This window comes from Epinephelus moara, chromosome 14 (assembly GCF_006386435.1).
Source record: "Epinephelus moara isolate mb chromosome 14, YSFRI_EMoa_1.0, whole genome shotgun sequence".
Classification (NCBI taxonomy): domain Eukaryota; kingdom Metazoa; phylum Chordata; class Actinopteri; order Perciformes; family Serranidae; genus Epinephelus; species Epinephelus moara.
The window spans coordinates 26,918,315-26,944,234 of record NC_065519.1 but is presented as its reverse complement, the minus strand read 5'-3'; the positions used below and the strand labels follow the sequence as shown (position 1 = coordinate 26,944,234).

The following is a 25,920-nucleotide window of genomic DNA, read 5'->3' as shown; positions in this document are numbered from 1 at the left end:
GTCTACATACCTCATTGTGTGGAGTGCTTGGGGTCATTTTTTCTTTCGTTTTTTAGGCACATATTTTAATGAGAAGGTTTATAAAATAGTGATGTTTACATTTTGTAATGGGATGTTTAATGAGGTTAGTGCCAGAGCAGATACAGATGCAGTAAATTGGATCTTAGCATCACTTTCACTACACTCGCATGTTAAATGTGCAGTTATAAAACAGGCCAATGTTGAAAAATTGATTCCCTTATCGTGTGGGAGAAAAAGAAATATCAAGCTACCTACTACCTATTCACTCATAAATGGAGCTTCAGATCCTTTGTTGAGTTCCTACTGGAATAGGGCCCAAGGATATACATTTTGCTGCTCTTTTTGTTTCAACTTCGTAACAAGGCAACCACATGCACTAAAATCAATAACCTATGTTGCCATTTCTAAGTAGGCAATGTTTTCTACACAGCTCAATATAACCAATTTTCATTCATCCTTTCTTCTTGTTTTATTAACTTCAGTGTGGATAGACAAAATGGATCAGTTTGATTACAAAATGGGAAATTATGACCCCTGTTGAATTAAGTAGATTATACCAGAATAAACTCTTTCCCCGTTGGTCTACAGGTTAATTGTCTAAATACATTGCCAAGAATACACAATGCATGCGTCGGGTTTAATTGCATGCATCAAAAGTTCACCTGCCAAGATGGCACTGTACTTTGGCGACTCCCTACATGCTGCTCTCCTCCATCGAAAAAACATTAACCCCAGTATCAAATCACAGACCACCCATCACAGTAATAGCCTCTTGCTGAGCAGTGGATGCATCCATATGCATCTGTTGCTTGTCGATTGTATTTGTTGCTTGTAGATTGTATATACTGTATATTGTTTCTTGTCTGTGTCGTTGTTGTAGTCGAGGATGTGTGTCCTTTGTGTAGGCAGAGAATGCCACAGAGCACAAGTTTTTCATTGTAATGTTTTTACATGACAATTAACTTGAACTTGATGTGAGTAAGCAAATTAGATTATTCAGATAAATATTAATGTATTTGTAATATAACAATGAGTCCATCACATGAACATCACAATATACCCATTCAGTTTGTAAAAAAAAAAAAAGCACATCACATTCTAGAATATAGAATAGACATTAAAGGTATTATTTTCATTTTCTATCTCCACTAGTCTGCCCTTGTGTGGGCTGCTGTCTCTCCAGCAGGGAGCATGACAGATAGTGATAGTGATTGGGCAGAGCTCTGACCAATCGAGCATGGCTGTGTGCAGTTAATTGAATTCATGAGCAAATACTTCTTGTCCTGTCGAGTGTCCAGTGGGAAACTCAGCTGCATCCATCTTCAGCATCCCAGCCCCTGTAAATCTCCAGGAATATCTCCAGATTCTGCCGTCAGTGTGGTGGCAAGATAGTGGCGCCGCCCTTGATTGGGTCCCTTGAGTATTTCCTCCCCTGTGATAGAGAACAGTCCTCCATTTGGGCATGTGGGATTAAAGAATACACAGTAATGAATGAGCTGAAAAGGTTATATGAGTTCTAACTGCTGCTGATTTGTATGCTAGACCCAATCAGGTCTGTGATGGTCTGTTTTTTCCTTTACATTTTGATTTTTCCGTGTAGTTTCCACTTATTTCCATTCTGCACACAAAAAGCACACAAGCAGATTTCAAGCCGGGCAATTCTTCAGACTCTTCAGTTTTTTTGTTGTTGTTTCAGAGCACACAGAGGGATTTCAAAATATGACTGACATGCTTGCTCATCTGTAGGAAAACAAAAGCCATATTAATTTCAGTACGAGTATACCCTCTCCACGAATCAAGGCTGCAGCTCCACTTCAACAAGGACACGTCTGTCTGTATTCAAATCTACAAACAGTGTCCACCAAACCATAGCAGAAGTTTTATTCAAATGGCCAGACAAACTGCTTTGCATGATCTAGTGATATCCTGCCGAGTGAGACATCTCTATCAGTGGAATCTTAAAAGCACAGTATGCATGACGCTGTTATGCAAAAATTTTATGTGTTGAACTGATTTCAACTAGTGTGGAAAAGGGAACCACCTCCAAACCAGTGCACAACTTATTTGTTTCAATATTCTATACCTCTGACCATTTGCACGACTGTAAAGAGCCACCATGTGCCACCCTCCATATTGATTTTATTCATGGACTTCATCTTTTATGAGATTCATCATATCTTACATACAATCTTGACAGCACTTAAGACAGTTAGGATGAAACTTTGGGCATCTCGTCTACTTCCAGCCCGCATTTTACTTGTCATTTTATTCCTCTTTTGCTCAGTTTTGCTGTTGATCTGCTGTAAGTGAAGCGTTTCCTAATTTTCATCCTGTAAGCAGCAGATGGCATTAATGAAACTTGAAAAATTAGGGCGGCTTGGCTGGAAATCTGATGACGAGGATTTTCTGGAGAGGCAGATGGAAAACAAAACTTCCTTAAAACAGGCTCAGCTGACATTGGAAGATGTGAGAAGAAAGTATTAGACTTAAAATTGTCTCCTTAGTTGTCCATAATTGGGCCTGCATTAGGTACTTAAGTGAAAATTATTAAACTACTGCACATTTAATTAACATTTAACGCAAGTATATTTTAAGACATTTGGACCATAGCATTGTACTTGCTATATCTCTTAACGTAACTGCATTGTATGCAGACATATTTGGTCTTTTTCAACCTGGACCCATTTGCCCATGTTTTTGTGTCTAAAGCCCTATTCAGACGGGATTAGTTTAACGTGGGGTAAAGTAATTATCACCATGGATTTTAGTCCTGTCCGAACGCGCCATGTCTGTAATCATTACGGATAATGTCAGTAAAAATTACGGCGACTTTTACCTTCTTTAAAACAGTCCGGAGAAAATACCTTGGATAATGTTAATCCCATGCGAATGCGATCCCCTGTAAAAATGTATGTAAATATTTTGTCACGTCCTGTTTACAACCAATGATCGCATAGCCCTACGTGGGAGACCAATCAAAAAGGTCGAGAAGAAAGCACTTTTCAGAACCACGAGACTTCTGGTTCTGGGCAATATTTCATATTGGGCTAATCATTAATTATTATTATCCTTCAGCTGAGGCTTACAGGAAGTAATGTAGCACGCACATGCCGACAGGGAGCAAACCGAGTTACCACTCCTATCTGTGGTAGAATTAGGGAGATTTCTTGTCCTGTGAGAATTGGACATTTATATTACAGACGTCCTGTGGTAAACTGACATTAGTCCACATCCCCATGTAAAACTAATCCCGTCTGAATAGTACTTAAGTGACTAAAGGGAGGAACAGTTTCTGAAATTGGCCAAGTATCGAATGGGCTGCAGTTGGTAACAGCAAAACAGGCTGCAATGTAACTACTTGGGGCCTGTTTGCACCGTCAATTTACATCCACTAAAAGTGCCTGTTTTTGCCACTGACTGGCTCAGATAACTGTTTTAAGTGTCTGTATCCCTTCAGAAATAGACATAATTGTTAAAGAGTAAGAAGCTTTTTGTTACACCAGAAACAGCCCAAAACTTATTGCCAAAGCCACAGACCCCATTTAAATAACCATTAATTTTGTCATTGTAAAACACCCCTCATTCAAAGTTAAAAGTAACAAAATAAAACTCACAAAAAACATTGTTGTTAGTCTTTCCACTCATCCAGCAATTACTAACTTTGGTTTGTTTGAAAAACCCTTAATCCATCCACTTAGATGTGAAAATATGTTGGCTCTATTCACGCTAAAACTACTGTTTATTTAAATGGAGTCTGGTGGCTTTGCTGTAGCCATTTTGGGGCTGTTAAACAAGTTAAACAAAAAGTGTCTAACTCTTTTTTAAAAAGGACTATCTCTGTAGGGATCTTTTCTGTAATGTCATACACTTGGAATAACAGTCTGAGCCTGTCAGCGCCAAAAAACAAGCACTTTTAGTCAATATAATTGATGGTGCTAACGTGCCCCAGTGGTTACACTGTAGCCTGTTGCCAACTGCAGCCATCTCACTCAATATTAGGCAAATTTCACAAATTGTTCTTCCCATTTGTCACACACATGGGACACAGAAACATGGGAGAACAGGGTCCAGGTTGAGAAATGCTTTAATGACTGTGAGAAGTTATGTAAATGTTACTAGATCCAAGTTATGTAAATTGCCAAAGCAAATTTACAGAACAAATAACTTTTTCAAACATGACTCCAGCATGTCATGTAGCAGAAATGTACGCACTATAATAACCTCTGACCCTGTCACAGCGCATAAGACCATTACACAAAACATCCTCTAATGGGAACAGCCATTACCAGTGATAGACAAGTGAAACAGGTGAAAGCACCAGCTTTTACAGCATACATTGATAGCATTTACATGCTTTAATTAACTCTTATCTGGTTACGTGTTAATTGTTGAACAATTACACACTGAAGAGTTGTCAACAATAAATCCTGGCAACCTAAACAGTGTGGATGGTGACTGATGGCTCTGGCTCTCTTCACTCCTTCCTGACATTTAGACAAAAGCAACACGGCTGGGATGTGCAGTAAACAGCAGGATGTCTGTCTCATCGTCTCAACAGAAGATCAATGTCAGCACAGACCTGCAACTCTGACTCTAAAACCCAGCGGACCTTGAAGAAGACAGCAATGCGGCTGACATTATTTTGGAATGCAACGTATTTTGTTATGAAACCTTTCAGAGCCGGAAGGTGGTAATGGGAATGAGATACGGTAGTTACAGTGAGCAGATTTTTATCAGAAATATAATGTGCGGTTACACAAAGCAAACACAGAGGTGTGTGAATTGGAACTGGAGTATGCCTTTGCTTAAGCGACTATGTGTGTCAATTTATGAAAGCTCCTTGTCCTACAGCATTTATTTCCTTGTGACTGAAATAGTGTCTCTGTTGATATCTGAATTGGTTTGCTTTGTTACTGCATGAAAGGTTTCTGTCTTGTCTGCTGGCTTTGTTTTCTTTTCTTACACCTTTGAACATTTGTCATATACACTTGAAATAATATTTCCTTTTAAGTTGGCAGTAGCGTATCAAGTGCAATCACTTGATACTTGATCAAAAATGAGCTCAGTTTAAGTGAACTGTGCACCTTCTGCACAGCTATTTACATTATGTTCATGTGTGTGTCTTATACCTGCTAGAAGAAGAAGAAGCAATTAACATGTTAAAGAAAAGTAACCCCAGCATTTCTTTGACAGTGTTTTTCTTTTTGTAACGTTAACAGCCATGCACAGAGACACATAGCCATTTAGCTGCGTCCAACAAGTACCTAGATGCCGTGTTTGCCTATCTATTTTGTCATTTATCAGCGGTGGCTGTGCCCTCTCCAGTCACCTTTCCAGCTCCTCGCCACTCATACATCATTCCTCTCACAAAGCCAAACCAACCCCCTGAGCACACGGATAACAAAACTCACTTACTCCCACAGGCAATTCATCCCCCACTGACCCACTTGTTTACACAATCTGACAAGTGTGATTTAAGAACTGCGGTAGGCCAGGAGTGCAGCAGCCATGTCTGGCTGCACTTACCTGCTCCAGGAGCTTAAAGTTCATTGACATTGTGAATTTGATACATTTTTTACTCCACTGTCATCAAACTAAGATAAATCGATGGATTTACATTGCCCAAAGGTTTCAGCGCACTCTAGCTAACTTTTTTTTTCTTTCTTGATAAATCGTTCTGCTCGCGGTGTCAACATTATACAGAGAGGAAGCCACTGAGCACAACGAATGCATAATGCATGTGCTGAGCATGACTCAGTGCGCATGGCAAGACCACGTCTATACCCACACAGTTGGTCATAAACAAACAGGCCTCCGCCTCACCTCATTTGAATAAAAATGGCATATTTGCCTTCTTCTGTGCTCTTCTGTAAATGTCACATGTTTGTTAGGCCGTAATTTAGCACGTGCAAGCATATGCACCGTTCACAGCCTTCAGTTTGTAAAAAGTCGATTCATAGTGTGCAGCACAGCACTGATGAAAAAGGGCATTCATTATCAAAGTCATTTACTCAAGCTAATATGTTTTCAAAGAACTTGAACTGGATTATTCACTGACATGTTAATGTGTCTCTCTGCAGCCATTAAGGCCCTGCCACAATAGTGGACTGTGGGAGGCCCCTGACTAATGTGTTTTTGTCCAATAAAAAATGCCACCCCCTCTTTCTAATCCATTGAGTTGATTGTGCCAGTTTCCCACTGGGCCTCAAGGTTTCTCAACCGCAGTGACAGAAAGGAGGGAAGTGTGCTGTGAATCAGGCATAGCTGTGAAATTTCTGCCCTCTACTGCATTATAACTAGACAGTAATTTCTGTGCAACTACAGTGGCAGTAACTACTGTAGTCATTACTGAAACCATGTACTTTAAGTGTGTGCCCTAAACTTTTTATATTGCATCTTTGCCGAGCCGGTAATTAATTTGAATTTTGCCTTAGTTTGAGCTGACAAATATTACCTAACACATATTAAATTACGTCGAGTACACCCACACATTTGGCCCTGTGAAGGGGATGTTATACTTGCTAATCTTAATCAAACGCTAAAACAGGTTTGCTTGCTGATTAACTTGGTGTGACATTTCGATTGTTTGTTGTTTTATTTTCTTGTGACAAATGATATCAGAATCATAAATACTTTATTGATCCCCGAGGAGAAATTATTTATGTTCCTATGTTAGAGGAAAGATATGTGAAAATATAAGAAATTTAAGCAATAGTATTTACAAATATGTATATGTATGTATGTATGTATACATATATATATATATATATATATATATACATGTATGTATACATATATATATTGTAAGATGAACAAGATTATTTACACAAACAGAATATATACAGTTAGGGTGAAATGGGGTTATTGCACAAGTTACATTGGATTATTGCAGTGTGTGAANTTACACAAACAGAATATATACAGTCAGGGTGAAATGGGGTTATTGCACAAGTTACATTAGATTATTGCAGTGTGTGTGTGAAAAAGTCTCAGGGCCACTCAGAGGGAGGAGTTGTACAGTTTGATGGCCACAGCCAGGAATGATTTCCTTTGGCGCTCAGTGGTACATTTAGGTGGTATGAGTCTCCCACTAAAAGTACTCTTGTGCCTGACTAGCACATGGTGGAGTGGGTGTCAGACATTGTCCAAGATAGTTCGTAGCCTAGACAGCATCCTCCTCTCTGACACCACCATCAGAGAGTCACACTCCGTTCCCACAACGTCACTGGCCTTGCGGATCAGTTTGTTGAGTCTGTTGGTGTCCGCCACCCTCAGTTTGCTGCCCCAGCACACAACAGCATAGAGGATAGCATTGGCCACCACAGACTCATAGAAAAATCCTGAGCATAGTCCGGCAGATGTTGAAGGACCTCAGTCGAAAATAGAGACGGCTCTGGCCCTTCCTGTAGAGGGCGTTAGTGTTCTTAGCCCAGTCCAGTCTATTGTCAATGTGTACCCCCAGGTACTTATAGCTCTCTGTTATGTTTTATGTTTATGTTAAATGTTTTAATGTAGAGCGTGTCAGGCTAATGTGAGTCCGAGCTACATATATATATATATGTATATATATATACACATATGTATGTATACACTCAATTTCCTGCATTCTGGGGAATTTTTAGGCACCAGTTTCCAGAGGCGTGGAGTCGAGACACATGATTTGGACTCCAGTCTCAAATTTAATGACTTAAATCTTGACTTAACAAAATCAAAAAATACTTGCAACTCAACTTGGACAAAGATTAAAAAGTATGTTGTTTAAAAACTGTGCCACAGATCAATTAATTTCCGGAATCAGCTAACATTAACACTAGTCATTTCCAGCAAGTTGACACCTAATTCCCCAGAGTCACTTGGTTTGAACCAGTCCAACAGCTTCTGATCAATATTACGTTCCTGAGCACCAGTTGGAAAAAAATGATACTCAAGATTATTATGTTGGCATAAAAAAAATCCACGTGGTACTTAATAAGAAACTATTAATGAATGAATGATGATTTTTCTTTCCATTACATGGGCTATATCTAGAGAAACAAAGATTATTTCACAGAACTTTTCTCACAGTCAATAACCAAAAAAGGAATAGGCTGAAGCCCCAGGCTTAATTTTGCCATAGTTTGACTCCCAAAATTGAACCACATCTGTATTTTAAAGGAGCTGTATGTAAGAAATCTAAAGCAAATAGTCGTAAAATCATCCTAATATGTCACAGAGACTAAGGAATAATGTTCACATAACATACTGATCTCACCGACAACAATAGTACAGCCAGAATATTTGCATTTAAAAAACATTTTTATAGTCCGCAAATCATGTTTTTGTTTTGAATTTGTTTTTTGGCCTGTTGCGCCACCCACCGCCGTCTACCAGTCACGCAGTCAGTAGAGTCTCAGCATCAGTTACAGTTACGACTGAGCTACAGCAGCACGGCAAGCAGCATTAGCAGTGTCCCAGTATAGCATTATCAGCCGGCTCCTCAGCTGTATCCCGGCAGCAGCGTTAGCAGCAGAGAAGCCGGACTTGCTCAAACGGTCCGCTGGAAAACCGAAGATCAAGGACGCGGCGACGCGGCCCTGCCTCGGCAGCCGCCCGTGGGCAAACAAATCAGTCTCCAGCGTGCCGCTGTCCAGCAACCTCGAATCTGTACGGGAGGGGGGGCGGACACGACTCGCGGTAGTATTTTGAATTTGAGTGCAGTAACCATTTTGGCCACATTCTTACATACAGCGCCTTTAACTTATTGCAGCATGCAAAGGGTGTGGATCATAAATCCTCATTCAACATTTGAAGTTGTACAAAGAACTTTAAAAAGAGGCTAATATTAGCATTGTGCGCTAATGCTTAGCTAACATTTTTGTTCCATGGTTAAAATGGCATTACATTTAGTAAACAGACCATTATGACTTGTTTGGGACTCAAAACTCAAGGTTTAGGACTTGGGACTTGACTTGGGACTTGTCAGTCTTGATTTTGGACTTGGTTGCAAAGACTCAAGACTTTCTTGTGATTTGCAGAACAATAAGTTGGTCCTATCTCTGCCAATTTGTGCCTTTCTGCATCAGTTTATGGTGTAAATGTCTTAAATTTGGTCAAAATAAAAGTCCTCTTCATGTTTTATGTTCTAAATATTGAGGGGGACATGTCCACTGCATGCCCCCAAAAATCTACACCTCTGGTCCTGAATGTGTATCATCATGTCAGACAGAAATTAATACAAACTGAGAAACAAAGAGAACATACATTACAAACTTTGTGTTCAAATTAGCGGAGCATTACTGCCTATCTTGTCAGCTCAGCTAACAGCATTTGCTCTACAGTGCCTGTCCTGTCATGGTCTCCAACGTTATCACACTTCCGACTCCAAGTTCATCTGAATAGAGAACAAATCTACATAATACGGATCAAGGGCGAACTACAGTAAGCGGAGCCAGTCACTCATGATAAGAATCACTTCTCTTTTTTTTTTTTTTTTTTTTTTCTTATGAGAGAGGGAGAGGACCTTGATCTCAATCAGCGGACAGTTTTTTTTTTGTTCTCTTTACTGTGATCAGCTTCTGATGGAGGTGAGCAGTCAGTTTCCACAACCTGCAGATATCAACGCTCTGATTTGCATAGATATGCAAATGTCCCAGGTTACAGTTGAGTTGCTGAGACGGATGATATCAATTGGTGTCTGTGAGTGTGTGTGTGCGCGCTCCCTCCCCTTGTGCTACCTGGTACAGTATCTAGGTCATTGTTTTTGCTGCTTGTGTTCCCCTGTCTGATGGATATGCACTGGATTCAAAGTCAGATGCGTATGCAGCCTGGGCCAAGTTATTTATGATGCTACAGGCAGTCTGCGAATGTCATACAGGGTTTACAGTCAGGGGTTATATTAGCCTGTGTCACTGACCGATGTACTTTTATGTAGCAACTGTATATTTCCTACTGTGTGTAAGTAATGTTTACCTCGAGCTACTGATTTGTGTTTTGTGTCTAACCTATAAATCTTGCAGGGATGCTCAATAAGTTAACTTGGGACATAATCTGGAGCTTTTTTTTTTCTGTTGCTTCATTTCCCGACTAGCAAATATTCAGACTGCACTGTGGAAATATTTTAGTTTGCAAGATGTTCTATGACATGTGTGAGGGGACATTTAATATGACAAGTTCTCTTTGTCTTTCTTCTCCTCCTCTTCCTCTCTGCAGCTTCCTCCCCCGGCCCTAACGTCACACTGGAGGGCCAGTACCACTGTCACCAGGGACCTGGGATCCCGCTGGACAAATTGTGCGACTTCAGTACAGACTGTCCGCTCGGCGATGACGAAAGCGACCTGTGTCGTGAGTACACCGTGCTACAGGAGCACAGCTGTTGATACAAATGAAAGCCCACGTGTCCACTGTCCTCCCCGCATTCGTTTCTGGATCAAAGCTGCATGTGGTTGGTCAGCCGTAGTGAGTCGTCTTTAATGAAGCCGTTGCATCCTGCCCAACAGAGCAACAACTGAGCGTCTGCGCGAGCTTTGCCGACAGAGAGGCGAGGGGAAAGGCAGGGAACAACAAAAAAAAAAAGGCAGCGTAGCTATGCTTGGCTAGCATTTCTCACCCTTGACATATTCCATGGTTGTTATTTCTATCTCTTTGCACATTTGTTTTCTGCTTTTCTCGAGGCCTAGGAGGAACACTAGCCAAGTATGCTGACATCTTATTCACAAGTGAAGTCCCCCAGGCCCTGCTGTTTGTGTGTGCGTGTGTGTGTGTGTGTAGGTGTGTGTAGGTGTGTGTGTGTGGGGAGGATCTTTTCTTTTTTAGTCCAACCTGCTTGCATGCATTTTTACATTGTCTTCATGATAAATAGATACACAGTTCAAAACTCTTACCCCCTGCTGTTTTTTTTAAATGTTGTAGTTTGATATCAGAGTTTTTCACCCATATTAAACCGACCAGAATTAATTTGCTCCTGCCCACAGTGCAGGTCAGCCTCCCTTGTGGTGCTTATTAAAATGATGGCTGCTCCCTTGTGCTTATAGGTTTGCTAACTATGGGAGCTGAGAGATAAGAGGGTAACGAGAGGGTGAAAATCCCAGCCAGGCGCAGTTTCTCCTCCTACTGAAGGAGGACTTATCAGTGCTAATTGGCCTGAGAGGCTAACCCAGGGGGATAATCTCCATTTGAATGTACTGTGTGTGTAACGTTTGATTGTAGAAGCCAGATTTGGACATTTGAGCATAAATAATAATCTGTAAAACACAAAGCCAGCTTGCCGTTAACTTCATCCTGCAACCATTTACAGCAAAGGATTACGTTTTATGAACATAATCATATATCTCATTCTCCTACAATAAGGCTGGTAATCATATATCTATATCAGTAACAAATAGAGGAGTGAAAGTCTAGTTGACACAGACTGATGGGACTTGTAGGGAAAGGCTTATTGCTGTGAGTCGGCTGGGAAATATTTAAGATCTTTTCTCTATATCTCTCGACACACCTTCTCCACTGAGTGCTGTCATCATGCTAAGAGTGCACAGATGCGTGAAGGCCAGCTGTCGATTGCTTTGAATCTCTCTCTCCGTCGCTCAGTCTGTTCTTAAATTAGAAATAACCTTTATCGTTTCTGATTAAGGACGAGGACCGACAATCCACACCAGTCCACCTTGATGCTTACATATGTCCCTTTCCTCTCACTGTCACCAGCCATCTACTGCTGTACCTTAGGCTCTGTATTTGTTCCATTAACATCTCCATCACTTGTCACAATTATCCTCTCCCCCACAAATCACAGTGTTCCCTCTCTGATACCCTATTCTCTATGATCTATCCACAAGTTATCTTCATCTGATTTGATCTATTTAAATCCTTCATAAGATGTGCCACGACTCATTAACAGGAAAAAAAAAGTAAAGAGACGCAGGAGGAACAAACTTTGCTTGTGTCAATCACAAAGATTCCTGACGTATAAGGAAAACAAGTCCCCGCGGAACCCCCTCGCCATCCTACCCCTGTGTCATTATGCACAAACACATCCTCCGCTCTTTGAGAGTCACAGCTTTCTCCAGTTGATCTTAGTCGGTCTCAATTCTGCAGACACCCCACTGCGTTCCAATGTTACAGTTTCCCTGCAACTACAGAGAAATGCTGCTTGCATCAAAGGTGGATGCATGCAGGAATCTCAAGCAGTCATGTGCAGGATTCTTTTGTTTTTCTTGGAGCGCCATCAGTGACAACAGATCATTGCTTTCCCCAAAGATCACTACACAGTGAGACCAGTGGTGTGATGGCTTCCTTTGTCCATTTATCTATGGTAGCTGTTACTGCTCATGCTGACTACCCAGTTCTTCTTTGGCTGATGTGGAAAACATACACCACATGTGCGCCAGTGTATTTTTTCAAGACAGGCCTGCAATGGAGGCTGTAATAATTCCAGTGTTAAAACACACTTTTGACAGTGTAATATGTTTTTATTAGATCTTTACAAACTCTAACACATTTCACCAGGTAAAGAAAATCGTTCATGACACACCATAAGGGTGTAATCACACTTTATGATACAGTATGAAGCCTGGTATGACATGTTTTTATAGACTGTGTCCACTTGTCAAGTTGTCATGACAGACACAGGTAGAGCAATGTCGACAAAGTGCTGAAGTGACATAATTAACTGAATGACACTCTACTTGACATTCATAAAGACCAACTAATGCTCATGTCAGTTTTCATAAAAAAGTAATGACACTGTAATGTCAGCCTTATTCACACCTCATTAGATTAAAGTATTTCAGGTTGAATCCATTTGGAAAATGGCAAAACTAGACGGATGGCACACAGTTATGAATGATAGCACGGGTAGCAAAAGTGTGATGCAACACATGCTGATGTGTCCGAAGTGACATCTTCACAGACTTCTTTATTCATGTCATGAGCAACTGTCATATGATGTGACTTTGGATCTCCGTGCTTTTCATGAGTAACATCAAAGTGGCACTAACTGGTTTATGTAACACGGAGAGTGACTCATAATATCACAGGACACAGAAAAACATGAAATTTACTTATTACCAAAAAAGTCCAGAGAAGCTTGTATTTCAGGCCTATTCAATTAGCAGCCCGCGGGCCAAATGCAGCCCAGAAGCAACCTCTGAGTGGCCCAGGCAAGGATTGGGACGGAGACCCCGTATCAAATGGCCCGAGGCAAATTTAATCAAGACCGCAGTAATAATAAGCTCCGCCGTAATCAGCTCTTATCGTTACTTTATAAAGTTTTGGTTTCATTTATCATCATGCTGTAGCCTCTCTCCTGCTCTCTGTCAGTTCTGACCTCCTCCTCACAGCACACACACACTCAGACACACACACAAACACATGAACACAACAAAGTGAAGTCAAACAACAGCAGAGAGGCCGCAGTGCAGATGGAGGAAGCATACCTTCAAAATTACCATAGTTGGCGACAACTGCGCTTGTTACTGTGAGCAAGTGCAATAAAACCTTCACTAGTAAAAAGCCAATACTTTATCTATACATATGTTCAGCATGTAGAAAGCCATATTTCAATCTGTTCTGAAAATGTGGCCCATTAACATTTTCTATTTTCTTTAAGATATTTTTGTGGGCATTTTGCCTTTAATGCACAGGACAGGTAAGTGTGAAAGGGGGAGAGAGAGAAGGGGGATGACATGCAGCAAAGGGCCACAGGCTGGATTCGAACCTGGGCCGCTGCGGCAACAGCCTTGTACATGGGCCACCTGCTCTACCCACTAAGCCACCGACACCCCAACATTTTCTAGTTTTAATATCTGGCCCATTTGAATTTGTAATTGAACAGCCCTGTTGTATTTGCTAAAAAAAACTCACATAAGAACTTCATTTTTGGTGCCTGTCATTCTAATACTTTAAAACTAAAATGAAATGGTGTCAGATTCATGACATTGGGTCTGTGAAACCTGTTAAAGCCTTTTGTATAATAAAAAAAGACATTCTAATACTAGTGTCATTGATAAAGAAAGCATTTTTCCCCGCTTTTCTTCCTGGAGAATACCTGCTTTATGATCTCTGCTCAGGCCAGTTTCACTTCCATTATCTGAATGGTGCCATTTTCAAAAAGCACACTGTTATCAGGGCACTTAGAGATTCTTATAGATAATGGGCACTCACAGACAGTAGCTCGGGATAAAAGGAACATAAAGCAAACTTGAGGTGAAAACTTTCAAACACTGAAATGGAACTCAGACCCACCTCAGTGATAACACTATCAAGGCAAGTTTAAAGTCTGATATGACTTTTAAACATTCAGCAACACCTAAATCCACAATTCAACAGCAGAAGTGAGAGCAGGTATGCAAGGTAAAGAGAAACGTTTATGCCTTATTCTTAGAGATGCATTGATTGTAATTTTTTGGCCGACTTTGATCTTTTTAACGACTTCTCTGCCAGTTCTGATTCCAGTTTTCTTTCTTTTTAAGAACTATCAGCAAACATATTTGAAACTTTTCTTCAAAGTCATTGGAAACTTCATAGGCTATATGATAGCAAAGATGAGCGTTTCGTCAAGCATCCACAAAAATATGAGTGAAAATAAATGCTATGTTATACCTCCCAGGCTAAGAAGCTAAACCTGAATTGTACCCGAAAGGATTTACTTTTAAACCTGTTTAAGTTTAAATTCTTCTGTTCTGTTGCATCAAACTTAAAAACTCGCCTAAAATAAAGGAAAAATACATTTAAATCTCAGTTTAGTTTTCACTCTCAAAATAGATTAAGATTAAGGGCCACCTGTCAAACATGGTGGTGACAGAAACGCAGCTCTACCACCAACGCTATTTGGCAATATTGTTCCATTAGTTTGGTAAATAAGTTTTTCTCAAAGAAGAAAAACATTTGAGCCTCTCTGCCAAGCCACCTTTTAAGTTTTTAGCTAGCTAGCAACAATATAACATTTGTTGTCATGGAAAAGGAGCCGTTAAAACAGTTAACACCCCACCACCACCACCACCACCACTCTTTTATAGTCAGTAGGAGCTGACAGCATGCTGATAATTTATGTACTTATTTTTTTTTTTGTTAATTTATTTATTGTTTTAATTTTGATATGACACACAACTTGGCTTTACTAAACCAAGTCTAATTTTCAGTGGTGCAACAACTGAAGCTTACTTTTGAATCTGGATTTACTCATTTACAACCTAGTTTTACTAAACTCTAATTAGTGCTAATCTTAGGATTTATTAATTTTTGTTGGTGCAACCTAGCCTATGTGTTTAAGCATCTCCCATGCTCTTACAGAAAACAGTAAGCATTAGCTTTGCTATGCAACAATTGAGCTATTTATCTGCTCCATGATTAACACAAATTTGGGTGGTATACCCCAGTCTGCAAGCTTCATACAGTAAAGAAGCTTTCAAACAGTGTGCAGAATGCATGAGAATGAATTATAACTTTTGAGAATGGATTGCAGCGGCTTTGACTAGTCAGTCACTATCTGTGCTGCTGTTTGCGATGTGAACAATCCTGACGAGAATGAACGTAAATGTAATCGGCATGTGATCTACTATAGCTGAGACTAACAGGCTGGTCACCTTCATGGCTGATCAAGCTGAATCGATACTTGTCACCAGCCAATTGATGGATGCATCTCCACTTATTAAGGAAGCACAATAAAATCGGCATTTCACTGATATCAGCCAATATTGGCAAGCATGCTTTTTCTTATTTTGAACAATTAATGAGTATTACTTTCATCTAAAAGCATTGTATTTCATGTCTCCAACTGCTGGTGGGCCATCATGTTAAGAGTATGCACACATAATCTGATTTTAATTCCACTACAGAAGAGACTTGATGATCACTAAAATTAGCTGGTGAAAAAAGTGGATATATCTATACCAGTATCAGTTATCAGCTAGATAAGTTTTTATTAATCAGCATATCAAATATCGACAAAAAAATACAACATCATGCATCCCTACAATTTATCTTATTCCCTAACAATGTAATCCAAGCAACCTACAGTATGTTTCTTTCATTTGATCTTCAGCACTGTAATAAGCAAGTGGCACTCCTAAATAATCCTCACTATGTGATTTATTTATACGGCAGGTATTTTCAGTGTTGTCATTTCAGCAACCTCATAAGGATTTAGTGATTTAAGTTTAAAAATTGAAACTGATGTAGAGTCCTGTACATATATACAGCTCTGTTATCTGTACGAGCAGATGGACCGGAAAATAGTCCTGAAAGTGAAAAATTCAATCAAAAAATGTGCCTTTGGTAAAGTAGTGGGTGTTTCAATATTTGCACTACCTAAGTTGTATTTGATTTTTTCATGTCAGTTCCTAAACCAAACATTAAAGGAAAGACCTTGTTTGCAAATCAAGAAGGGTGCACTTTTTCCATGAAGACTCTTATAGAAATAAGGAGACAGACATGCCTATCTCTTCGTGATTACACAAGCATGAGTTTTATCCACTACACAATCCAATCAACCGTGTTCCCTGTGTTGCTGCTGCTGTACAGACTTAACATTGTAAATTGTAGTCAGTGCCGGAAATGCATCCGAGGCTCGTGTCATTCTGTGAAGTGATTTCAAGTTGATTGCCACCCCCCAAAACGCATCATGTCACCACCTCAGCTTTCTCATTTCCCCTCAGACCCTCTTCCTTCTTCCTCTACTCTTCCCTATCTCTCCCTCTGGACACTTCAGGCCTTTTCCATTTTCTGCTTCTGTTTCTAGAGTCACTCTGAGGGTCCCCCCCCCCCCCCCCTCCAGAACACCTCCACCCTAATTTCCACCAACACACTGAGTCCTGTGAGCCATTAGTCTGCACCCTCCTGCGTGCCTCTCTCTTCTCAACCTCTTTGCCTTCACTGTCGCTCAACTCCTTGATCCCCAGCCCAACCACCCCACCCCTGTCCCTTTTCTCCTTGGCACTTTGGCTGTCAGCGTTCACTCCATTCTCTCCTCTTTCACCCACCTGCCGGGCCTGTCCACTCATTATATGGCCCACCAACCCCTCCTTATCATCTCCTCCTCTCCTCCCCTGATGTATTCTCTCTCCTGTCTCTCTCCAGGCCACTTTCTCAATGGCAGCTACTGCTCTTTTGAGGAGGGCGAGTGCAGCTGGCAGTCAATAACGGGCCGTGGTGCCTCCTGGAGAAGACTCCAGTCGCCAGCCAAGGCTACTAGACAGAGCTGCCCATCATCAGGTTGCTTACACACATCACTTACAACATCACGAGCACTATTCCAATCAGATGATGACACTTGCATGCCCTTCAAAATGTGTTTACAGTGATGTTAATGCCTCATTAAAATGGACTTCAAAGAGGCAGATTTTAAGCCACGATCTTGAATATTTGAGTCTAACAGTTTGTAAATGTAGAGACATAACCAAAATCTCTGATGTGTCAGACACAGACGTGTTGTCTTGTTCAGAGCTCAGTGCACCGCTACAAATAGAATCCCACTGGGTGTAAAAGCTCCAGCATGTAGACTCTGAGTCCTACATCTGCAGTTCATCGTCAGTGCAGTGACTCGAGTGTGTCTCTCGATGAGGATTTAAAGCCTTGGTTTGCTGAGGCTTGTTTTTGTTCTCAACTATTTACAGACGTTTCAGAGGTAGTGTGATGAGACTATAAATGGAAGACTGTAATTTTAAACCATATTTGGTGATTTTATATACTTACTACTTACTTACTTACTTACTTTCTCTGACGTTCTTTGAGAATTCATTCGACAAACCTTCAGTCAGATCAGCTATACATCAAATATAGCAACGGGAGGACTGATCAAATATGCCAACAGCTTACTATGGCTCCAATCACATTTCAAAACCTCCATCTGCATTGTCAGTTTCATATTCCTTTCTTCTTTGGCTTTAATGTGTGTGTTTGTGTGTTGAAGGTGCGACATTCAGTGTGGAAGGAGGTCAGACCAAAGGCCAGCGTAGCTCTGCAATACTGAGAAGTCCTCTCTTCCCCCCTCCTCTAAGAAACTCCCCATGCACGGTGAGCAAAGTATAGTGTGTTTTCTCCGCAGGGAAACTATAATCTTCACTCTCTGACACTCACATACAAACACACTATCAGATCTCTGCCCCATCCCCCCTCAGCTCCTGTTACTACGTCTGTCAAGCTGTCTGTTTTCACAAGGCAGCACATATGCAGTTTTCAATGATATCGTGCCAGATTTGCCACTCTGATTATTAGCGCCTTGGCTTTCACACAGTGAATGTTCCAGTTCTGAACAGTCATATTTTTAAACTGTAACCCTAAAATAATAATACCGACTTGCTGATGACATGCTCCTTGCCTCTGGAAATAACACTGACAGTAAGTTAGTGAGCAAGTTATGCTGTCGTTTACAGCTTACGTTAGAGGAGGTAGACATACTGTTCAATCAACTCCTTACACCGTGTTCACGCTGGACGCAGGCTGCCCTGGTGTGCCAACTGTGAAGCAAGAAGTCGTCTAGCTGCTCACACCAAAAGCCATTTCTCTGCGCCGGTCAGCAAGCTTTTCTGCTCTTCTGCTCTTTTCTAAACACACGGAGAGCTCTGTTTGTGTATGTCTATGTGTGTGTGTGTGTGTGTGTGTGTGTGTGTGTGTGTGTGTGTGCGCACACGCGCGCGCGCGATGCATATTTTATGCTTTATAAGAATCGGATCATTTATATTATATATGATATATCCTCTATATTGTTCATGGTAGATTGTTTTTCTTGCCACATTTGCTCACAGCTCATGGACAAAATAGACCAGATTTGCTGCAGATCGTGAGCCATCAATGGAGCTCAGGGCCGCAGCATCTCCAGTGTGAACAGCCCAACCTGTTAATATCGGCACCTACAGGAAGCATGCAGCTGCTTGCTTTGAAGTGACTACACGTCCAGTGTGAACCCAGCATTACGCTTTAGCATGTTTGTTCCTGGTTTTGGAAAGCACTCTCCAAGCTCTTTAGATGCAGATCATCACTCTCACTACAGTCCCATGCACACCACGCTACTTCAACTATGAATGTAACAGCATAAATATTTTCTTACATAAAATATGAATACCTCTGTGTGTGTGCCCAGTTGACTGTTGGCTCCTCTTCCCCGAACAGCGACCGTCCTCGGCAAGTAGGCACGACAGCAACCGCCAAGCTTTAGATTTCTCTGCTTTGTGCTCCACTGGTCACCAGGAATAAACACAGACACTTGCTCAGAGTAATTGGTCACTTGCCATATGACAGCTCATATTAAAAAAACACTGAGATCATTAACACATTTGAAATGTACCGTGGGCTATGTGTTGACATTTAGAGTGTAAAAAAAAAAGAGCAGATATGGCATAGAATGCCATTTAGTTTCATTTTTCAGCAGTGTTTTTCACTAACAGTTTTTGTTGTTGCTGCTGCAGGAGTAGAAAACCTAATGAATTACTTACTGAATCATTTGATATGTTAATTGCTCTCAGAAAAACAGCTCAATAATCAAATGATAATGTGCCAAGACAGCAGGTTAACACTGTGCCATCTGCATTTCCTGAGAGATCCTAACAGACACAGAGGCTGACCTCGTCAATCGCAGATTGTATCTGCTGACCTAGTTGTGAAAATATTAGAGTTATGCATTATTTAGATCATGAAGCTCATAGAGCAGGTCTCCAGTGGGAGGAGGAGTTGTGTACTCGAAGTCTTGATTGATGCTGTTGCATCCAGCATTTAGAGTTATTTTAGTTATTTCAATATGACTCAGCACAGCGACCTTTGGCCCTCTGCATGTGTACGTAAAACATTCAGAGGCATGGTGTGATTGGAGGTGAGCGAAGCTGACACAGAAGGGAAGGATGGAGGTGAGAAGGTGAAGGAAAGGTCAGAAGGTCGGAAAACAAGATAATAAGAGGGACTGAGGGGGAAATAAAGTTAGTCTCCATGAGTGAAACACACAAAGGAACTGACTGCAAGTAAGACAGAGAGAAAAACAGGAAAAGAGAAGATAAAAATATAAGAGGTGAAGTTTGCTGCTTCTCAGGTGTGAATTAAAGTGTCTGATATTTGTGGACAGCAGTGGAGGCAGCACTGCACCATCGCAGACTTTGCCTCCAGCTTGTTGGCACACCGCCAAAGATTAGCCATGATTCCAGATTAACACCCTAAATCCTTCTCTCTACACTGAACCGCTGCTGTTCAATCTAGCCTCTCCGCTCTTGGACAACTATGTTGGGGATATTAGTTTTGGGTATTAGCTACAGCCCACGTTCACTTTCATGTCGTGCCCAGCACGCGCTGTGCAGTGCCTGTAATCTTGATGTTTAAACGGTCACCATGTGGTCCCGTGGTTTACGATAAGGACCACAACCTGCTGTCGACAAGCACAGTGCAAGCACTCGACATGAGAAGCATTGAATTCAGTTGTCTGGGTAGTGTCGCATGTACGTTTACTGTTCATCAGGCTAAAGCCAGCATCTGTTCCACTTAAATGTTGAAGCAAGAATTATGTTCTTGGCTCCAGTGAAATGCTGTAGAGGGACATGGTCACATCCCCTTGCTTGTTAGCAAGCTTTAGAGTCAGACTTCCTTTTACTATTTAATTCCTGCTACGGCCTGTGTGTTGTTTAATTTGAAGCAGGTTTACACCCACCATGTCCCTCCTGGAAAGAGTGAAATGAGATTGATTTGTGCTGGAGCATGCAGGAGCAGTGCAGATAGCAAAATAACCCAAATCATGATCCTGGTTGAATTCTATTAATCTTAGAATAATTAGAACCGAACAGATGGCTGTTGCTGATTGAGCTCAATGCAATTTAAGTGCATCCCTTCCTTCACTGATAACACACTTGGATGGTTTTCTTCAATTTGAAAATATTCAAAGGAAGTTAAAGTTGCTGTGGTATATTATATGCTGTCTTTTTTTCTCAACATGTACCTCAAAAAATCAACACCCTTGATGTGATTTTTGTCTTATTTTGTTTTTAGTGCATTATATTAAATTCTGATTTAATCGCAGTGATCATTCGAAACTTATTTCAACAGGTGCGATTCTGGCTGTGTTCTGGAGGCTTGCAGCGGGGGTCTTTGTCTGTGTGGATAGCTGAGAACAATACAGGCCCTGAGGTACAGCGCAGACTGTGGCATTCAGCCAGCGAGCCAAAACCTGAACGGGGCTGGAAACTCGTCATACTTCCCCTTTACGGGCTGGCAGACTGGTACGACAGACACTCACCTGTTTCAACACCCAACAGGCAGTTTAATTATATCAAGCAACATGTTTGGACAGTCTGAAAGCATCAAACTGGCACTTTGATGTGTTTAAGAGGAGACAAATGATCTGCAAACCTCCAACACGCTCACACAAATACTTAAGTGCTCCGGCAGGAAAGGAAGTCTTATGAAACAGAACCAAGAAGCTCATCTTCCTTCTTTTCCCCTCTCGTAATTGCAGATTTACAACATTTACATTCCATTTTCCGGGAAATGTTATATCCCTGCAAAATTAATAAATCCCATAGGGACTTATGCTATGGACCTGCCATGTGTGCAGTTCAACAAAATACGCTCCTCTCTTTTTATTCCTCTTTTCCGTGCAAAGAGAATAGAAATCAATACACATGCCTCAACCCACCCTATATGCCTTCCAATTAGCTTTGGCCTTGATTTCCCCTTTGAAAAAAAGAGAAATTAAAACAAACTAGAGTAAAGCAAGAAAAAAGAGAACCCCCAGAAAAGGCATTTCATCTCTGTTTGCCTGACTGGGGGTTTCTTTGCCATTCGAGGTTGGATAATCCTGCTCCCCTGAGAGTGATTAATTTTTGATTCCTGGGTTATGTAGTCAGCTGTGCTCATGCTCTTAATTAGAATGTCATGTCCGTAACCACGAGGTGAACCTGCCAGTCTCTGTGCAGTGACCTTTGTAGAGCTTAAATAGAATCAGAAATACAGCCTGAAGTGCAGACAAAAGTCAGGACGTAACAGACAGTATATGTAGACTCTGAATGTCAGTGTTTTTTGGTAGGAGAACCTGGGGGCTGACAGCAAGAATGGAGATATGGTACGACTACCATCAAGTTTAAGCAACATATTGACTTGTTAAATGTTAAAATTGACATATACAAGCCTCCTATGTGAACGACTGATAGTGTTGGATTTAGAAGTCATATGTACTGGAGGTTATGTTACTGTCAGTTACAGCTATAGAGGGCAGCCTGATCACCTCTTGTGAACATCACTGAAAACAGTTAACAAAATGAAGAGATGCTTATAAAACTCTGCCATAACAAAACAATTATCCTTTAGTGAAAAAATTTAATTAGCTCTACAGTACTTAAAGGGGTCGGTTGTGCTCATTTAAGGTTCACACTTGTATTTAAGGTTTTCTGCTACAACATGTTTACAAGCTTTAATGTTAAAAAAAACACTTTTATTTTCCTCAGACTTTCTGTGCTGGAACACCTTATGTTCACCACTGTCTGAAATGTTTTGTTTTAGAGCCTGTCTCTTCAACACATTCTCACTCCGCCCATGTCACATTTTGGCGTTTGGTCATGGACTTTCCACGTCCACTTATGATGTGCAACGTACCCTGGTTGCGTTGGTTGTCGACATTCTGGGACGCCGTGTCAACTTCTGTCTGTTACATGCATTTTCTGTTTTCAAAATACACTTCCATTTCACAGGAAATGTACAGTTTGTATACAGTCTCTTGTGCACTACATCCGTACAACACCGCATATTGACATGCGTGGTTAGGTTTTGCCAACACTCTCATATGGTTGGGTTTAGCAACAAAAGTACAGGGTTGTGTTTAGGAAAAAAACGAACAGGGTCTGGCTTTACAATCTTACAGGAAGCAAATTCCATCCTCCAGGCAGAAAGTTGGTGGTTGTTTGACCCATCCGCCACCTCTCCTGCCTGCCCTACTGTCCCGCTGTGTAGCCTCCTGATGCTGCCGGGCGCCATTAAACAATAACGATTTGTTTTCAACAACTTTGGAGTGAGACCGTGTTGTTCTTTTTAAGCCCCCCTCCCGAAAAGGTCCATTCATTGTTTCTGGGTACTCCACATCTTGGTGTCTCTGCTCCATCATTGCAGCCAGGGAATTATTGTAACCAAGAATAGTGGCACTTTCTACCATGAAAATCACCAGTGATAGCTTTTAAACCAAAATCTTCACAACTGGAAATGCTCCAGCAGGAATATGATCCAAAATTGGGGAGAAATTAAAAACACTGGCAACAAAAATGAGAGGTTTCTGTGACTTTAGCATGAAGCTACATGTAGCAGTGCACTTGCAGCCAGGGAATGACGGTGTACAGCGACACTTCTACCATTACAAATCAACAATAAAAGCTTTTAAACACAACTGGAAATGTTCCAGCAGGAATATGGTCTGATGTTGTGGAGAAATTTACAACATCAGCAACCAAGTTTACATGTTTCCCTGACATTAGCATGTGGCTACATGTAGCAGTGTACGCAATGTAAATCCTTACAGTAGTGTGCCTGGAGCAGATGAACATCTGTCACAGGCTGAAGTCAGCTTGTCTCTAAAGTAGGAAAAAATCTTTGAAGAAACGGTCTGAAGCCTGAGGTTTTTGCTTACAGAGATTACTTTTACATATGTTTACCTCATAATTTGAATTTTTGGCAACAATAAATCGAAACATCCAACATTGTAAATTATATATATGTGACAGAAAAAAAGCAGAATAGGTCCCAGGTAAAGAAATGGTTTGAAACTTTAGAAAATATCCTAATTGCTCTCTTGCCTGAGAGTGAGATGAGGAGATGAACACCACTCTTTCATCAGTATGCTAAATATGAAGTTGGAGTGAGCAGCCAGGTAGCTTAGCTTAACGTTAAGACTTGAGAAATTCCGTATTTTCATAGCTAATCAAATAAAAGAAGATGTGTTAATTAGTGAGGTTTAGAGGAGCTGGCAGGTGGATTTTGTTATCATCAGGCAGTGCCAGACTAGCTATTACCTGCCATTTTCACTCTCCCTAATAAGCTAAGCTAACGTGCTGCTGGCTGTAGCTTCATATTTACCGTACAGACAGGGTGGTATCAATACACAGATGTAACTCTCAGCAAGAAGGCAAACATTTCCCAAAATGCTACACTATTCCCTTCCAAGGTTTTGAATGCAGAAGTCATGTTTGTGTAACCTTCCCCGCTTGAATTATTTTGTGCATGAATGTATTGGATTTGGAACCCAACAATATGTTTCATCCCTCAGGAAATTTAACCGTTTTTCTGTATGTGCTGAAAGAGCCAACAATTCCTAACAGTGCAGACAGAGCTGTCATAAGGCGTACAATACACACCCTCCAAAGCCAAAACTCAATGACATTCTTCTTAAAGCACTATAAATTCTTCTTCACATCCTTTCAGTCAGAAGCTATCCAACCATTCACAGCTTGTGAGGTAGTTAAAACACCTCTGTCCCTCCGTAGGTTTTGGCTGCAGTTCAGCACAGAAGATGGACCTGGACCCGGTTCAGCCATCTCTATTGACAACATCTCTTTCAGTATGGACTGCTTCCTGGCATGTGAGTACTGAAAAAATGTTGAGTCTTTCTTTTCCCACTCTTACTCCATCAGACCTTGGTTGATTTAATGGAATTGTTTGACTGATAGCCTGATTGATTGATCATGACAAGCACAAAAGGGGGAATTGCGGTGAAAGGTGTAAATTCTTTTTACGGACTCGAGAGAGACTTCAGTAAACATTCAAAGTGACCGAAGCAATTAAATTAATAATCAATACAGGTCTGCCCTGTGTTCATGTTTTGCAGAGATAAGATTCGAGTGGCAGTTTTGTACATTTTGGAGCATTCATCAAGGCCTCACTTATCCATGATTTATTCATTTCAAATCCCTTGACATAGCCATAATACAGTACGGAGAACTTTTTGCAGTTCTCAGTGAAGACTATTAAAATAAAATCTCTACCAAGTCCTTTGCACATCTATTACTCCCTTAGAAATGATATCCCTATTAAAGATCTCCTGCAGCTTTGCATGGAGATACATTGACAAAACTTTATGGAAATGATATATAATCTTACATTCTTTTAGCACACTTTCTTTCAGAACCTTTTATGTGTCTTGAAATGTCAGAACAGTTCAAATCTGCCATAATATGGCTTGCTGATTGATAAGGGCTTACAGTATGTTCCAATGTAGTGCAGGCTTATAAAGGTCAAGCCTCACATCACCTTTCCACATATTTTTGTGTTATAATTCAGATGGTTTATGAGAATAAAAACAGGAGTAAGATGACAACCGAGTCTGGCATCAGGAGAATGAAAGGTTAGGAGTTCACCGCCTCCCTCCATCTCTGCCTATCCAGAGGAACCTGTTTGAGCTGTGAGAGGAATAATAATGTTGTACCTGTGTATAGCTCTGACAACTGGAACAGTGTTAAAATAAAGCAGTGTTAACTGACTACACCCTGGCTAAAAATTTGACTCAAGAGGCAGGGTCACGGGGTCACCCTCTGACGCAGTCTGACTTTTTCTTGCTTCCACTTGATGCATTGTGATGAAGGGTAGATTATAAAATACTTTTTTTCTACGGTGAGAAGGTCATCCTCACGACTTCCTGATGACTAATTCCCCTGACGTTTAAATGGAAGTTTAAACTTAGACTGGTTGACTAAGCTGAAAGTAAGATAACACAGAAACAGTCAACCATTGATGATCAGAGCCGGTGGTTAGTCTTGCATGTTGATCCAAACTATTCCCACTTCCCTCTGGGTAGCGACTACTAGGTGTGGACTAGAGATGGTAACCATCAATCAATCAATCAATCAATTTTATTTATAAAGCCCAATATCACAAATCACAATTTGCCTCACAGGGCTTTACAGCATACGACATCCCTCTGTCCTTATGACCCTCGCAGCGGATAAGGAAAAACTCCCCCCAAAAAACCCTTTAACGGGG

At 40.9% G+C, this 25,920-nt stretch overlaps 1 protein-coding gene across 1 annotated transcript in view; it reads left to right on the top strand.

Annotated features, from left to right (window-relative positions):
- Positions 1-25,920, top strand: part of alk (ALK receptor tyrosine kinase) — a 491,937-nt gene that overhangs the window by 407,093 nt on the left and 58,924 nt on the right. The window contains exons 6-10 of the mRNA XM_050061749.1: positions 10,210-10,341; positions 17,068-17,202; positions 17,900-18,003; positions 21,010-21,182; positions 24,429-24,523. Coding sequence (XP_049917706.1) covers positions 10,210-10,341; positions 17,068-17,202; positions 17,900-18,003; positions 21,010-21,182; positions 24,429-24,523 — 639 coding nt within the window. The remainder of the gene's footprint in view (positions 1-10,209; positions 10,342-17,067; positions 17,203-17,899; positions 18,004-21,009; positions 21,183-24,428; positions 24,524-25,920) is intronic.